At 39.5% G+C, this 16,057-nt stretch overlaps 1 protein-coding gene across 6 annotated transcripts; it reads left to right on the forward strand.

Annotated features, from left to right (window-relative positions):
* The first annotated feature begins 608 nt into the window (after positions 1-608).
* On the forward strand, positions 609-15,559 carry kmt5c (lysine methyltransferase 5C). 6 transcript variants are annotated; one of them, XM_046038865.1, is made up of 10 exons: positions 609-950; positions 1,401-1,533; positions 2,910-3,075; positions 3,183-3,292; positions 3,419-3,582; positions 6,401-6,420; positions 6,691-6,827; positions 6,969-7,141; positions 8,512-9,545; positions 13,747-15,559. In XM_046038865.1, exons 2-10 carry the CDS (start codon positions 1,421-1,423, stop codon positions 13,879-13,881), a joined length of 2,052 nt encoding a protein of 683 aa, XP_045894821.1. In that variant the 5' UTR covers positions 609-950; positions 1,401-1,420; the 3' UTR covers positions 13,882-15,559. The 6 variants fall into 6 exon arrangements, with proteins under 6 accessions (XP_045894821.1, XP_045894801.1, XP_045894809.1 ...); XM_046038845.1 differs by having other exon boundaries at positions 8,512-9,534; XM_046038853.1 differs by lacking the exon at positions 13,747-15,559 and adding an exon at positions 13,445-13,739.
* Positions 15,560-16,057: the final 498 nt, after the last annotated feature.

Genomic DNA, 16,057 nt, shown 5'->3' on the forward strand with positions numbered 1-16,057 from the left:
AAATTTGACTTTCTATCTCTGAAACAAACCCCTCCATTTATGAGTGTTATTCACATTTTTATTACAAAAACTAAACTAAACAGCCTACTGCATTCTTCATTACACTGGCTTATTTTAAAAGCTCGTTGGTTAACCCTGCATCAAAGTCTGTACATTGTACAAAATTGTCAATTGTACTTCCCCTCTGAAACACTAATCCAGATCTACCCACTAATTGCTAGATGTTTACAAACTTCGTCTCGTTATAAAACCTTGTGCTGTATAATGACAAATAAACAACCTTGTACCTAGTACCTGGTATAGACATCTTTATAGGACAGTACTATGCGTAGCTTTTCTATCATGCAGTAGCAGGAAAGCTTATCTGCTGCTCCTGGCGACATCTCCTATGTGTACTAGCAAATTGTTCGTGTGAGTGATTTTGTGAGATGCTTTCCAGCATCAACATAGTAAATTCAAAAGATGACCCCGCCCATTTAAACTCTGACCAATCAGAGAGCTTAAAACGCGGCATCTCGTTTGATTAGTAAAATTGACCTTGACCTCAGCGAATAGCACAGCGTGTGGGCGTGGCCAGCAGTAGTTCGGTTGCACTGGACGTTGCCCATCAACTTTTGCTAATAGACGAGCGTTGTGCAAAGCTACCTAGCTAGCTAGCTACACACCATATACATTTTCAGCTAATTTATCGTCGTGTGTGGCGCATTTTTGCCTTGTGTATTTCAGTCTGGGATTTGCATTCGTCAACAAACCAGCAAATTCCAGAAGTGACGAGGGGACTCCATTTTCCTACGCGGCTGACCAGACTAGCCAGCAAGACGGCGGAAAACTAGCTGGTTATGCTGCTAGGCTAACTTTCCCTGGCAGGCGAACGAGAGCCGGAGCAAGCAAGTAGCTTGCGATAAATTGTCTATCTGACGATACATTCGTTGACTACAACCCACTCCCAGGTATGTTGTTGAAAACCACATTGACAATATGCATCACCGTGAGAGCATATTGATTCACAAGTCGGCTCTCAGTAACGTTGCCTGGATTTCCTCAACGATCTGAGTCTTGTTACGTTAGCTGCATACCGCTAGTGCTATCATACTGTTAGCCCGTTCACTCTTCAGCTGATAATCTAGCATTTGTTCCCAGCAAGCTACGCTAATGTGCTATGGCAGCTAATGCGAACTCAGTTACATTCCTTACTTACAGTTAACGTTATCATTTACTGATTTAATGTAAGGATATGATATATAATTCAGATAAAAACCGTGTTTGAGCCAACTTTAGCAAGTGAACAAGTAGCTAATAATGTGAAAATGTCGTTTGCACGCTGGATCTGTTTATATGCACAACTCATAGATGGATGATGATGTTGTTATACTAGCGTTACTTTGACCCTGTGATTGCAGCATGCTGATAGTGGGAGGCAATGGACGGATGCACTAGAATGAGTGTGAAGGAACTGTGTGAGACCGATGACCTGGCCACCGGTTTGGTGCTGGACCCTCTGTTGGGCTTCAGCACCCACAAAATGAACATAAGGTAATATGTCACTCAATGACTGTCAGTTCAAACTATCATAATCCTAGACTCTAATTAACACTTGACCGGTATTTAAACAGTTGTTGGTTAATTATTTATTTTTTCCACGTTAGTACAGTATTATGCCTGCTTTTTCTGTTCTATTTCTATATTTACTGCGACATGTAGGAGCATGTCACCACACCCACACCTGTCCTTAAGGTGTATATATAGATATAGATACGCAAGTTAATATACTGAACTTTAATTATATTGTTATTGAGGAAATATTTGTCAATTAATATTTGACAATACTTACAATTACTTAATTTTTCTATTAAAATATTTATTTTGTTGAGGAAAAGGGACTGAAAAAAGATTTACTAATCAAATGTTGAAAAAGATTTTATTATAATGGTTTTGAATGTTCTATGTCAGATTTGTTATGTGATCTACTGTTTGGCATCAAGTGTTTGTAACATTCTGACCAAAAAGAAAAGTTTAATCACATAATTAACCATCTGGTTTCTTCAATTTACACTCGGAAGCAAAAATCAGCCTTTAAACTTGAAAGAAATAATGATTTGTCATATATCGTCATAATTATCGATATCGAGTGATAGGAAATGTTTTTATCGTGATAACATTTTTGGCCATATCGCCCAGCCCTAGTTGGAAACTATTGCCTAGCTCTCCACAACAACTGGAATAAAAGCTTTTGAAATTGTGACTTTAGGGAAGACGCTCATGTGACCAAAAAAATAGGTTTGTTTTTATCATGCTGTGATTAATGCTTTCTGCTTCCAGTGCATTGTGGCTGCAGGTCACGTGCAAGTGTGATTTAGTTTGATTTACTGTGAAGGGAAAAAGCTACTATTTGATGATACAAATTTAATAATAACAGATTTTTAGTCATTTTATTAAATGTTTTGTTTACTTGAAGAAATTTATTAAAGACAGTGTGAAAGTTTAACTATTTTACTGGGAAAGTTGCATACATAATTAGTGATCGTTATTTCAATTTTTAACAAAATTTGCACGTATCATTTAGACCTAATCTGTTGTTTAACTGGTGATTGATTTTGGTGTTTTTTTTTCATCTTATTTTCTCCGAGCACATCAAGCAATAGAAATGTTAAAAATCTTACAAAAATGCAAATCCTTGAGAATTTATATTTATTTTTTTGTGTTATGCAACAATTATGATCACTAATATTTTGATGATTTAAAGCATATATGGTGACGCATTCTTCTGATATCCAACATTATCTATGTAACATTCAAGATTAGCATTTTTCACTGACACGCCTTACAAAAACTTAGACTTTGTCCTTTGACTGTTTTTTTTTTTCTCTTCCTGTTTGCCATTATCTGCTTTTTTTTCCTTTTTTCTTTAGTCCGCCGCCAGAGATCCGGCGGTGGGGCAACCTCAAAGAGACCCTGTTGCGCTTTCAGCGTACACACGACTTCAACGCTACCTTTGAGGCGCTGACAGTGGGTGATCTGGCTGGTGACTACTTTAATGCTTTGGGGAGCCATCGACAGGAGCTGCTGAGACAACATGTAGGCTGATGTTTAATTTTATTAATCAGTATAAATATAACATAATGTCACAAACGAATTACAACTTACTTAGACAAAATACATAAATCAATCTATGATGTCTGCAGGTGTATCGGTACCTCAGTGCCTTCCTGTTGGATAGCGGTGTCAAGATAGAGTCCTGTGACAGATACTCCTCAGAGACCAACGGAGCAAAGATAACCTCAACAAGGCACTGGTAAATTAATCACACTCGTAATATTGTTTTGCATTTGTAAAGGTAGCATGTAGCTTCTGCATGTCCTGGACACTGCTGTCTTATTTTGGGGATTTTTTATGTGATACTTGAATTGTTACTTCATAGGTTTGCAGGAGAGCGGGTGGAGGTCCTACTGGGCTGCATAGCAGAACTGAGCCTTGCTGACAGCGCTGTGTTGAGGGCTGGAGTCAATGACTTCAGTGTGATGTATTCCACACGCAAACGCTGCGCTCAGCTCTGGCTCGGGCCTGCAGCTTTCATTAACCATGGTGAGTTTGTTTGCATTCATGACTCATTCTTTCCCAGTACATGCACACAGAGCTGATAAGAGAGCTCACATGTGAGATTCATCAGCAGCCCTTAAAAAAAACAAAACAAAACAAAACAAAAAAAAATTAAATGCGCAGTCTGTATATGAGGGCTGGACATAACACAAATAAACTGATAAAGAGAGAGGTGATGAAAATGCATGTGAATTAAAAAAATAGAGAGGCAACAAATGATGTGAAATGAAAAAGGAGTGATGAATTATCCAGTGATTTGATTAATTTAAAGCTGTTTTGACTGAAAATAGTTGATATGAACAGAGCCATGTTTCATCATTCACAACACACAATTGTGTTGAAAGTGGCCTCAATGTTGCAAGTAACAAATGATTTAAAAAAAAAAAAAAGTGGAAGTGATGAAAATGCTTACAAATTAATAATGGAACGGATGAAATGTATGTAACATGAAAAATAGAGCAATAAATTGTGATTTGATTTGATAAACTTGATGGGTATTTTATTTGAAACAGTGTTGCTCTGATAATCTATTGGGCTGTGTTACTGTCTATTGTCTACCATTTATCATTCACAAAAGATTGTGAGCTGTTGTTTTCCTGGTAAACACACCAACCTCTGTGGCTGTCGCAGTCCCTCCTGCCCAGCCTGCTCTTGCTCCTTTCGGGGAGCCATTCCACCACCAGGTGTCCACATGGTGGGCTGCTGTCGGGTTGCCCCTCCACGCACACCTAGCACTTCTTTGCCCCATTCTCTGGTAGACTGGACCTGGACCCAGCTCTGGGTCCGGACCAGTACCTGCTGGCGGCGGCGCTGGTACAATCCGCTGTTTCAGCACCGCTGCTAGCTGTAAATGCAAGGGGGGAATAAAAGGGCTACACATAATACAGCCTCTACGTTTGACTCAAACTGTTAATAGTCCTTCAGAATTAACATTTCCCATTTCTCAACATTCAGTAAACTTATGAAATTCAGTGCCCCATGTTGCAATTTTCTAATCTACTGTAGCTGTCATGTCCTGTCATGCAGCTGTTAAAGCTTTCATCATATGGAAGTGGGCGTGCTTTCACCTGAAGTGGGTTGGAAACGATTGACCCATGATGGAAGTAACAAAAATAGCTTGCTATAAACGATAAATGTCATTTGGGACATGACAGCAACAGTAGCTTAAAAAATATCAACATGGGGCACTGACTTTAATAAATTTACTGTTTTTCATATTTGAGTACCGGGAAATGTTAATTCTGAAGGACTATTAACAGTTTGAGTCAAGCAATAGAGGCTGTATTATGTGTAGCCCTGGTTATCATTTTTCTTGTCTTGAGGGTTGGTTTGTAAAACAAACAGCCAGTGGCAGTGCTGATACAGGGGATTGTACCAGCGCCGCCGCCAGCAGGTCCAGTCCGCCGGAGAACGAGGTAGTGCTCAGTGTGCATGGAGGGGCAGCCTGACAGCAGCCCGCCATGTATCCACCTGGCTTGTCCACTCTGCAGCGAAGATCTGCTCCCAAAAGGAGCAGAATCAGGCTGAGCAGGAGGCACTGCAACAGCCGAAGAGGTCAGTGTGTTTACCGGGGAAACAACAGTTTCTCTTTTGTGATTGATGAAAAGTAGACAATAGACATTATCACAACCCAGTTGATTATCAGAGCATCATTGTTTCAAATAACATGTCAGTCAAATGTATTAAATCAATTGACAATTTATCACTATTCACTTCAATTCACATAGATTATATACCTTCCATTGTTAATTCATAAGAATTGTCATTACTTGCATTTTTTCAATTATTGTTGTAGTAACAAAGAAATTACCCTTGAGGCCACTTTCCTTAACTGATGAGTGGCAATTTTTCTTGTGATGATACACGACTCTGTTTTCTTCATATCACAACTAACTTAATCAAATTGGCTTTAAATTAATCGAATCACTTGATAATTTATAATACAATTTTTCATTCATTTTTACCCCAATCGTTTTCAATTCACATGCATTTTCTTCACCTCCTGTTTTTGATCAATTATACTTTTTTTTGTTACTTCCACCCCTTATGTCTGTGATCCAAATGTCAACAAAAGGCAATCCAAATACCAACATTCAAAACACAAGATTATAAGATGCTATCACTCTCAAACTGATTGACAGGTCTTTTATCACATGTGGTCACACTACACAACAATTAAGTCTTAGTCATTTGTTGTCTAATAATGTTTGATTACTGACAGTACATACTGAAAGAGGCCTATAGTTTCAATTGCGATTATTTGAGGGACACAAAATGCAGATTTTTCAGCCATATAGCCAAATATGTTTGCAGTTTATATCGTTATAATTAACTTTTGCGTTATGTAAGTACTAAAGGTGGGAATCTCTTGGCACCTCACGATTCGATTGCTATTCAGAGGGCTGCAATGCGATTTATAAAACGATTATCGATGCATCATTTATTTTCTATACAGGATTTCTGGATAATTACAAAGCATTTCATTTGTGCATTAAAATCCAAAAGTAACATCTCCAATTTATCACAGACCAGGTGTCAGCCAACGGTGTGAACAGAGTTGTAATGCATACAAAAGGTCCAGTGATATTTTGGTTAATTCTTCCGTCCACCAGGAGGACGTTTGTGACAAGATCTTTTAATCATTTTTGAGGGTTAATCAGCTTAGCCTTTGAGCCTTTGCAAAGTGATTTCTGTACAAATCAGTTGATCAACAAAATGATGAGTCTTTTATTCGTGATTGAATTTATAACTTGAAATCTTTCATCTCTGTGTTTGTGTCTTTGTTTGTCCTTCTGGGTTGAAGACTGCAAACCGAACTGCAAGGTAATCAGCAATATTTATTTACCACACGCACTGAAGTGATTTGACAAATTTAAATAATTGATGTATTTCTCTGACAAATGTTTACAGCTTATTTGCATAATCTAGTAACATTATCATTGTCAAATTTTGCATATTGAAAGTGTATTTTAGGTACAGAATTACACTCCTGGTCTGTTTCCTAACCGCTCTGTGTAAATTTATCCCATGGGCCAACCAACCTTTTGTCTTTGTCTCTTGCTGTTTTTTTTCTTTCCCTTTTCACCCGCCCAGTTCGTCCCTGGTGAAAAGAATATCGCATGTGTTGAAGTGATTCGACCCATCTCACCTGGGGAGGAGATCACATGTTACTATGGTGCCAGCTTTTTTGGGGAAGGCAATGAAATGTGTGAATGCTGCACCTGTGAGAGGTGTGTCTTTCTTCTGATCAGACATTGTCTTCATTATAGTGTGGTTTCTTCTCAAACCTGAAGAGTTTGTTTTTCAGATGTCAAAAGACTTTGTTGACTTTTTAAATTCAGTTTCATTCTGCAATTTTAACTGTTCCCTAGAAACGGAGAGGGTCACTTCAAGCACAGAGGGAAGCAGCCTGAATGTGAAGAAACAAAGGATCCTGTGGGCCAAAAGTACCGCCTGAGAGAGAGATATCTTCGTCAGCACAGAGAGAAAGGACACTGTCCCACAAGGCCGATAATACCAGGAATACACTCAGGTATCATTAAAGGTAACAGCTTTAGGATTTTCTCTAAAGTGATCTATCTCAAATCAGTAATTGATAATCATAGAAAGTAATTACTAGCGCTGCATTTCTAAGTACTGTTAAAATGAAAGTAACAAAATAAACATGGTAAGCTAATTCAAATAGAAGATCTCCATTGCTGGCTCCCTGAAAGCTCTCTCATCACTACAGAAGTCTCTCAAAACCAACTAATAGGAACATTTGCTGTGCAATATACCTTTTTGTGAAAGTCAGATTTCAGCACGTACCTGCTGTATTACCTCATACAGATTTCTTGAACATTATGAGAGCTTGATGATCTCAGAATTGCTAAATGAAACATGTTTGCAGATCTAAGAATATTAACCATAATTTAGGAACAAAAACAAATGTTTTTGTACGTTGTGTTTTTTCCCAAAAATGTCAACTGACTGACTTACTGTGGAGACAGCGTGCAAACAGTTGAGGGGCGGCTTATTTTCACATTTTAAAATTGCAATGCTGTGATGACCGTATCATTGCAAAAAAGCACAGGGTTTTTATGCATCAAACAAGATGAAATTCTGGTTGAAACTCATCAAAGTGACATTTTAACTGCTTTTGAAATCCACCAGATGTGTCTTTTACGGTTAGGTCTGAAACAATGAACACAGTGAATGCAGGCATCCAGACCCACGTATGTTAAATGTTACAAATGTGATTCCTTGGGCCTGATTTTACGAAGTAGATTGTGTTGCTTCTTCATGTCGTATGGATTAAATATAGCATGCAAACATTTACTTAAATAACTTTCTTAATTGGTACATAATTGCTAAACAATATTGAAGCACTTATGTTTTCCTTGTTATTATTAGCGCTGTTATGACAATACAAAGCATCAGCACTTTAAGTAGCATGTTGTATGCCTGTGAAACAATAACAAAACAAATCAAAAAAAGGATTTACCATGGAGGAAATAAAGTATTTTGACATCTTCTTAGGAAACAAACAGGGCATATCATAAACATTAACAATGGATTTTACTCATTTTAACCCAAATAATAAGTAGATATAGGTTACTTTTGTCCCACCATTGCAAGCATGACATGTTTTGTTAGCACTACAGACTATCCTCGCATCTGTTGTACACTAAATTGCTCAATAGTCACTCAGATAATATCTATGGCTAGATATTTAGTTTAAATAGATATACAATTTGTTTATAAGAGTTACCATTTTTTGCTAATTTAAAACAACAGAATTTCAGTGTTTTCATTGTTTAAATAAGCATGTTTTTGTGCCCTTCTTATGCTGATTAAACATGCATATTAGCATAAGATGGCTTTGTATGCAGCAGCTTCAAGTTTAACTGCTTCTTTGTTGTCCTTCATTCATAGCAATCCCCTCAAGGAATTCGTTTACCCAGCAGATGAGGAGAAATGCCTTGAAGAACAGAAAATTTAGTCAGACAAAGAAGTGGAGACGAGAGAAGCATAGACGATCAGGAAAGCACCCATTGAAATCCTCCACAGTCAAACCCTGTTGGACAGTTCCACTTTTGTCTGAGGTTACACTGAGGGACCTTAGAATCAGAGTACGGCGCCACACAGTGGATTTCTTACTCAACTGCAAGGATCCAAAAAGCAAAGAAAGAGCCTTGCTTCAACAACTGGAGGAAGTGAAGCCAGAAGATAACAAGTTGAGTGAACTTTTGACTGGTGAAGAAAATAACACCACTGAAGTAAACTTGAAACCTTTCACTCTAAATTCCTCCATGTCAGTTCATCAGAAAAGTAGACCTGCAGTAATTAGCGCAGGCCTTGATGGGAAGTCTGTCAAAGTGGTGGATAAGCATGCAGTTCCTACGAGGACCTCTTCGAGAACAAGAAGCTTGGTTCACCCCATGTCCAAACAACAAACGGTGTCCAGTAACACAGCCAACACTACAACAGTTTGTCACCCTGTCGAAGTTGACAATACTTGCAGTGCAATAAAACAAAACAAAACTGAAAAGACTATCGGAGAGAGCCAAAGCAGCAAGTGCAGCAGCATTGAATCCTGCACTGTGGACACAGCAGAAAATCCAGCCACTGAGCAAACGAAGCACAGGACTATCAGAGCTTCATCACTGTTTATACCTGAAGTTTGTCAGAGTGTCACAGATAGATTGAAGAAAGCCGGGGACAATCCGCTAAAATCACTGACGCAATACCTTACAGTTAACCTAACAAGGTTATCAGTATCACAAAGTATAGAAGCAGAAAAGACCAGTGAAGACAAGAAAGGAAGAGTGGAGGTGAGAGGAAGGAGCAGGCAGACCCAGTGTCCCAGATCAGCGCCTCTGACAGTACAGTCAGAAAAAAGGGTGTCCAGATCTCAGCAGAGGCAGAGAGGAAGTTCAGAGATCTGCACAGTTGAAGGTAACAGAGGGGTGAGAGAAATGTTTTTCAAGGCCATTGATAAAGTAAATTTAAGGAAGCGACAAGCAAGTGAATCTGTAAGTGATTTATCACAATGTGAGAAAAGGGGGAATGACAAGGTCATTGAAATACAAACAGTTTCAGAAGAAAAAGATAATATACTTAGGGAGCAGCAGGACATTGTAAAAAGCAAAATTGAAGAGCAGAATGAAAATAGAAGTGCTGCATCTACAGTTACGGAATGCATAAGTAACAAGGCCCTGGAAGAAGTGAAAGAGTCTGAATATAAAATAGTGCCCAGCGACAAACATAGTGGACAAAATGACATGCAGTGTGTTAGAAATAAAGTCAAGGATGCATGTGTGGAGGAGGAAGTTGTGAAACTGCCAGAACAAATGTCTAGGAGTGTGAGTAAACAGCCAGTAAGTAGGCATGAAGAAGATATTGTCATAAAGCAGGCAAAGGTTCTGCTATCTGATATTTTAAAAAAAGATAAACCTTTAATAGATAAGAGATTAGACGGAGATATTGTAGAAACAAGGTTTTCTACCTCGGCCGCTAAAGAAATGCAAAGTGCTGAGGCGGAAGAAGAAGAACAGACTGAAATTAATGGAGGCATGTACCGTTGTTCAGTGCAGAGGAGGATTATTAGACGGCGAAAGTCAATGCCTAGAACAGCGAAAACAAAAGCAGAAAGTAAACAAACCACCAAGGGACGCTTCAGCAAAGAAGTTCCAGCTGCAGTGAGAAATGAGGAAAGTTTGCAGCTTCAGTCGTCACAGAGGCAAAATGACCCACCGGTCACCTGCCTCAACCCACTACCTCATGAGTCACTAACTTCAGCAAAAGCCACGACTAATTTGCATCCAGACACCAATCCACCGGCACACATACAGTCCAACATACCTCTAAAAAAACGTACATTTCGCAGTTCCGTGGAAATAGACTCTGAACAAGGTTTGAATTTTGCTTCAGAAGCTTCCAAAGAAGCCACTTCGTTAAATTCGTCCGCCGAGCTAAGGCAGGGCCTTACCACTTGTTCAGGGGAGAGTAGCAAACGGAAAAACGATGGTAAAGGCAGATTAAAGAGAACAGAAGTCCAGAGGATAACCTCCAAACGAGTCACAAAACAGAACTCTTTTAACAGAGTGCTTCGCTCCCAAGCTAATGAAGTTCAGCGAAGCCATTTATTTAGGAAAGCTCGAAAGTGTAAATTAGAGACGCAAGATGAGGATGACATTGATAAGGCTCAGACACTAGAGAGTCATAAGCTTGCAGAGGACAAACAAACTGTGGATCCTGCTAAAATTCAAGAGCAGTGTGGTAAAAACCACACTCCAAATAAATCTGAAAAGGAAGATGAGGTGGAAACATTAATCCAGCAAAGTGATTTGGATGAGACAAAGCCGGACCTTGATTTTAAGATTCGTTTTAAAAGGAGGAGAGGGAGAGTATGGGAAATGCAACGAGCAGGATTTGAAAATAAGGCATTAAAAACAGAAAAGGGAGACGAGTTGGTGACATGCGATCCATTTAAAGCCATCATGGATTCCGTGTCAGTTTTAAACATGGAGATGGAGGCAGCTCAGGCGCATGTGCATGCTAGTAAGAAGTCAAAAAGCAGATTGCATCGTTTAAAAAGAAGAGGTGAGAGGCTGAGTGAAAGACAGTTCACAAATCACACAGATGAGAAATCTGACAAAGACCTCAACAATGATGGAAATGTATGTAAACCCAGTGAAACACCCAATGACAAAGTAGACTTTAAAGTGAAGCTTGATAAAGAACTTACAGATGGAGAGAAGGTACTACCAGAAAAAATTGAGATTTGTAAAAGTGAGCTTGACATGTTGCCAGCAGTAGGGCAAGAAACCAAAATTGAAGATCGTTTTGTGAAGAATTGCTGTTTGTTTGAAACTGGGTCACAAGTGCAGCCTGAATTGGATTCAAATGGTTTTCCATTACCAGTCATCAAACTACGCAGAAAGAAAGAGGATATCTGGGAGGTGGACAGCAAAGAAGGGCTTTTTGAAACTGAACTTAAAGTAGAACCCAATATTAAGAATGAGATAAAGGGTCACATTTTAGGGAAAGAAAAGAAAGAATGTGTTGATTTTAACAAGCTCAAAGAAGAGTGCCCATCTTCGCAGGAACTGAACCGCAACTCAGCCCTTCTGAAAATAGAACCACCTCCATTTTCCTTGTCTCTGTCGCCGCTGTCTCTGTCTTCCCCTCTTAATGACAATAAAGCGGAAGTTATATCCTCGGCTGCAGATACAGTCATTGAAAGGCCAGAGATGAACAGCGGAGGAAGGAAACAGAGGCACAAAATGGAGAGAACACGCAAATGTGGGCCTGTAGAAACACCCACAACTTGTCTTAGTCACACACTCCAACAAATTGACAACAGTCTCTCTAGGCTCTCCGAGGGCTTGTGTTCATCTCAGACTTTGGAGAAGCCAACAGCCTGTTCCAGTACTTCTACTGCTGTCGCCCAGCCCCCGTCCCAGTCTCCTCTATTCACAACTGCAGATAACATGCTTTCTGGGGAGCCCAGCTTCACAAACTGCTGTGATGATATTCTGGACTTTCAGTGTCTAAACTTTGAGGGGTATTATCAGCCACAGAACATACTTCCATCTTCCCCATCAGATCTGTGTTCACTGGATCCACCCACAGATCCTTTCAGCAGTCCCCTCTCTCACAGCCCGTCTGATACATGGACCACTGAAACGCCGTACCTTGGCCCTCCCAGTCCAGGAAATAACTTTAACAGTGAGGACCTGCAGTTTTTTCCAGGTCTAATTTCTTCCAAAAGTGACTCTGTTCCTCTGGAATGTGAAATGAAGGATACCTCCAAAGACAGAAACCCCCCCAATCCCAGTTTCAGTTTTTCAGCTCTCTGCAGCTCTGACTTGAGTGCTAAAGATAGAGTAATAAGTAGAAATCCAGGAATGAGGCTGTCCAAAGAAGACTTCAAAACTCAGCCCCTGTCTGTAGTCAGCAAGCCTAGGTTATTTGGCACAACATCATCTTCTGTTACATCTCAAGTTCCTGTTACTTTAACACAACCCTCCAGCAACATGAAGGCGAGCGCTAGTCATTCAAAAGCCCAGTCCAACCTTAAAACCCAGGGCCCCTTCCATCGAATGACCACTCCTAGTAAATCCCAGTGTTTTTCAAATAGTCAGCCAAACACAGTCAGAGGAGTGTCCCCGAGTAGCTTGACTAAATCCATCCCGGCATCTCAGATGTCTAACAAATTCCTCTCTCCTCAACTCTTCACTGTGAAAAATCCCAATCCTCCTGACAATCCATTCAAATTCCACGAGAAAACCTCTACAGTTATTCACAGAGTGCTTAAGTTTCAGGGGGGGAACCAGAGTCAGAACTTGTATAGTGCACCCTGTAAAGACACCATGGCTGCAGGCAGCCCGACCGTCGCATCCAGAACACTTCATACACTTCATAAATCAGGTGCTATTGAGAGGACCCAGCAGAGTCAGAAACTAGGTGTTAATACAGACAGTCATCATAAAGGCAACATTTCTTTTCAAGGGTTTGGAAAGGATGTTGGCCATCTTGGTTCTTCCAGCAACCCCAGCAGGTCCAACCTTCATTTCAACAAACCAAACCAATCTTTCCCTCAGTCTTGTAGTAAAAGTAAGATTTCATCCGACAAACATGAAATTGTTGAAACCAACATGACATACAAAACCCTCTCAGCGCTGCCAAGACCTTTCTTTCCTAGCAAAATGTCTGATGGTTATTCATCACCACAAGACAAGAGTTTAAAACAGGAAAAGTCCACTATGTCGACCTCAGACAAACACCAGCCATGTTACACTCAGCAAGACTCTTTTGATTTTAGCTTTGGCTCGTCTCTTTCTCCTATGTCTCATCACAACAGCCCCCAAGTGGTCCACAGTACACCTCCTGGTACACCAGCACCAGCAAACAAGAGCCAGTCATCAACCTCAGCCTCTTTCCCTTATGGCTACCAAGGTCCCCCTTACGTACTAAACTTCAGTGGAGATCACTCACTGACCCTGGGTCTCAGGGATGGAGCTGATGGTTACCCAGGATTAGGCTCGACAAACTACACCTACCATTGCCTGATGGAACCTTCAGGCACCCAAGGGCGGCTGGTTCTTGAGCCCTGTGGACCCCAGCTGTCTAACCCACCGTCTTTTTCTTTGGGTGGATTTTCAGGGCTCAAAGGACAGGATGAACACTGCAGGAAGGACATGCAGCAACAGTGCCAGCCAGGGGAACACCAAGGCGCACCACACTATGGACCTGTTCCAACGTCTCACTCCATGGGTGCCACAAAACCCAAGAGAGTGAGGTTAGTGGTGACAGACGGCACAGTAGACTTAGATCTCCAGTACTCGGATTGATTTGTACCTGGAGTCACTGGATCCCTGAATATATTTGGATGTTGTTTTCCTCAAGGGGAATTATTCAGGATTATAAAGATGTTTTTGTAAACACTGTAATTCATAGTCTACCAGTTATTAAAGCGCGCTGACTGATTGACATATTTCAATCAGGATTTTGATGGACTGTTAATGTATGAATGGCATGTACAGGGTTTTATGTAAAGCAGGCGTATCAGCGTGTTTTAACTACTGTATGATTTTTAAGAAATGAAATATCCACTACAATTTGCATAGAATACCAAATTTAAAATGCATAAAGAAAAGAAAGCATTAATATATTTGTGACTAGGAGTTTGAACCCTGTAAACTTTGAAAGCCCTCTTACTGTACTGTAACATAGCTGTATGAAGTTTTCTATACCGTGTATGGCAGTAGAGACAGGAGCACCATCATTGGTTGCTGGTACTTGTATTGATTGGTTTTAAAAAGGCAGCTTTGTGCCTCAGTCTTTGATATGTTCTTGTGACTTTTTGAAGCACCTGTTGAAACGGTTCACCCTTGTTTTTTATACTCACAGTAAGCTTTTTTTTTCTCACTTTGTGTGTGTACCTCCAGGTGTGTGTGTGTGTGTGTGTGGGTGTGTGTGTGCATGCAGTTGGTGGGAAGGTCTTGAGGGACCAAAGTAAGGTGTGGCGTGGTACCTGATAGTGTGACTGTTGCTCTGCCAGATTTTTGGTAAGCTCATTAGTCATTAGTGCATAAATGAAAGGTTTTTGCATGAACAGTATACAGTAAAATGTTTTCCCGAACTGAAACTCACATATATATATTTTCAAGGACCGCTCTACTGGGTGAAAATATGCGTGACATGAACTGCAGCTTCTCATAGCTGTTGTTTTGAGTACCTATGTGACTGAGCGAGTGAGAGAAACTGCAATATGTGGTTTTTCTTTTTTGTTTGTTTTTTTAAGGCCAGTTGTGCTTAATCGATTGAGGGATAGTACAACATGGGGTATTTGTAAGCGGAGTTATCACAATTGGCAAAAGAGAAACATTTCAATATTACGTTGTTACATTAAGGAAAGTGACAATCTTCTCATAGTGTAACTCACTTATGACATTGCTCTTTTTTCCCCAAAATCGTTAATTATTATACAGAAAGAACAGAAGGATAAGTTCATTGCCTACAATAGTGACTGTCTTGTCTGTTGTTGTTTCTGACAGAGCTACATGTTCAAAGGTTTTTTTATTGTGTAAGCATAGAGAACAGCAATAGAGTAATTTGCTGTTGAGTGTGAAAGTCACGCGAGCATTCCCCTCATGTCGTGATGTACTGTACGTTGAACCCATTTGACATCATTGGGCAGGAGTGTTCAGTGTGACTGCACAGCCTTACATTATTGTTATGGAAAGGCCAATTATTTATTTTAATATCCTCATCCTTGAAATGGTGCTTTAATGTAATTTATATTTCACATTCATTGTTCTATGAACTATTAAATGTTTTAATTATTATTTAATGGGACAAAATACTAAACTGAATATTAATATTTTCTTTTTTTCTAATTGGCAGTTAGTCTTACTGAAAGTCTGCTGTAGAAATGTACAAATGTAGCGTATATCATTAAAGACTCTTAATTCTTTTTTTGTATTTCCTCTCTTTGACTTTTTTTTTTTTAACACTTTACTGCAAGACCACAACATGTGATTGTTTACATTATAGTATTTTGGCAATTTTATGTGTACTGTGTACATAAAAAAACTTGAAATGCAAAGGTATTACCAAAGGGAAACATACAAAAATTATAATTATAAACACTTCAGCTGGTTTAACGTAAATACAAGTGATGGGATGGCCAGCTTGTTGAGTTGATTCATTCATGTGATCATTTTAGTCATGTTATGTCATTCCTAGAAGTCCACATCTAATGACAATCTATTATTTTATTGTGCCCCTCACAATCAATCAATTTACTCCGGTGTCATTGTATTTAGATAGGGCTTCATTAATGATTATTATTGATATAGATATTGTCAATTAATCTGCTGATTAATGTAAAAAATAGTGAAAATGCAATAATATTTATAAAAAAAAACATTTGTGCTTGAAAAACAACTGAAACAATAATTGGTTATCAAAC

This window comes from Micropterus dolomieu, linkage group LG02 (assembly GCF_021292245.1).
Source record: "Micropterus dolomieu isolate WLL.071019.BEF.003 ecotype Adirondacks linkage group LG02, ASM2129224v1, whole genome shotgun sequence".
Taxonomy (NCBI): domain Eukaryota; kingdom Metazoa; phylum Chordata; class Actinopteri; order Centrarchiformes; family Centrarchidae; genus Micropterus; species Micropterus dolomieu.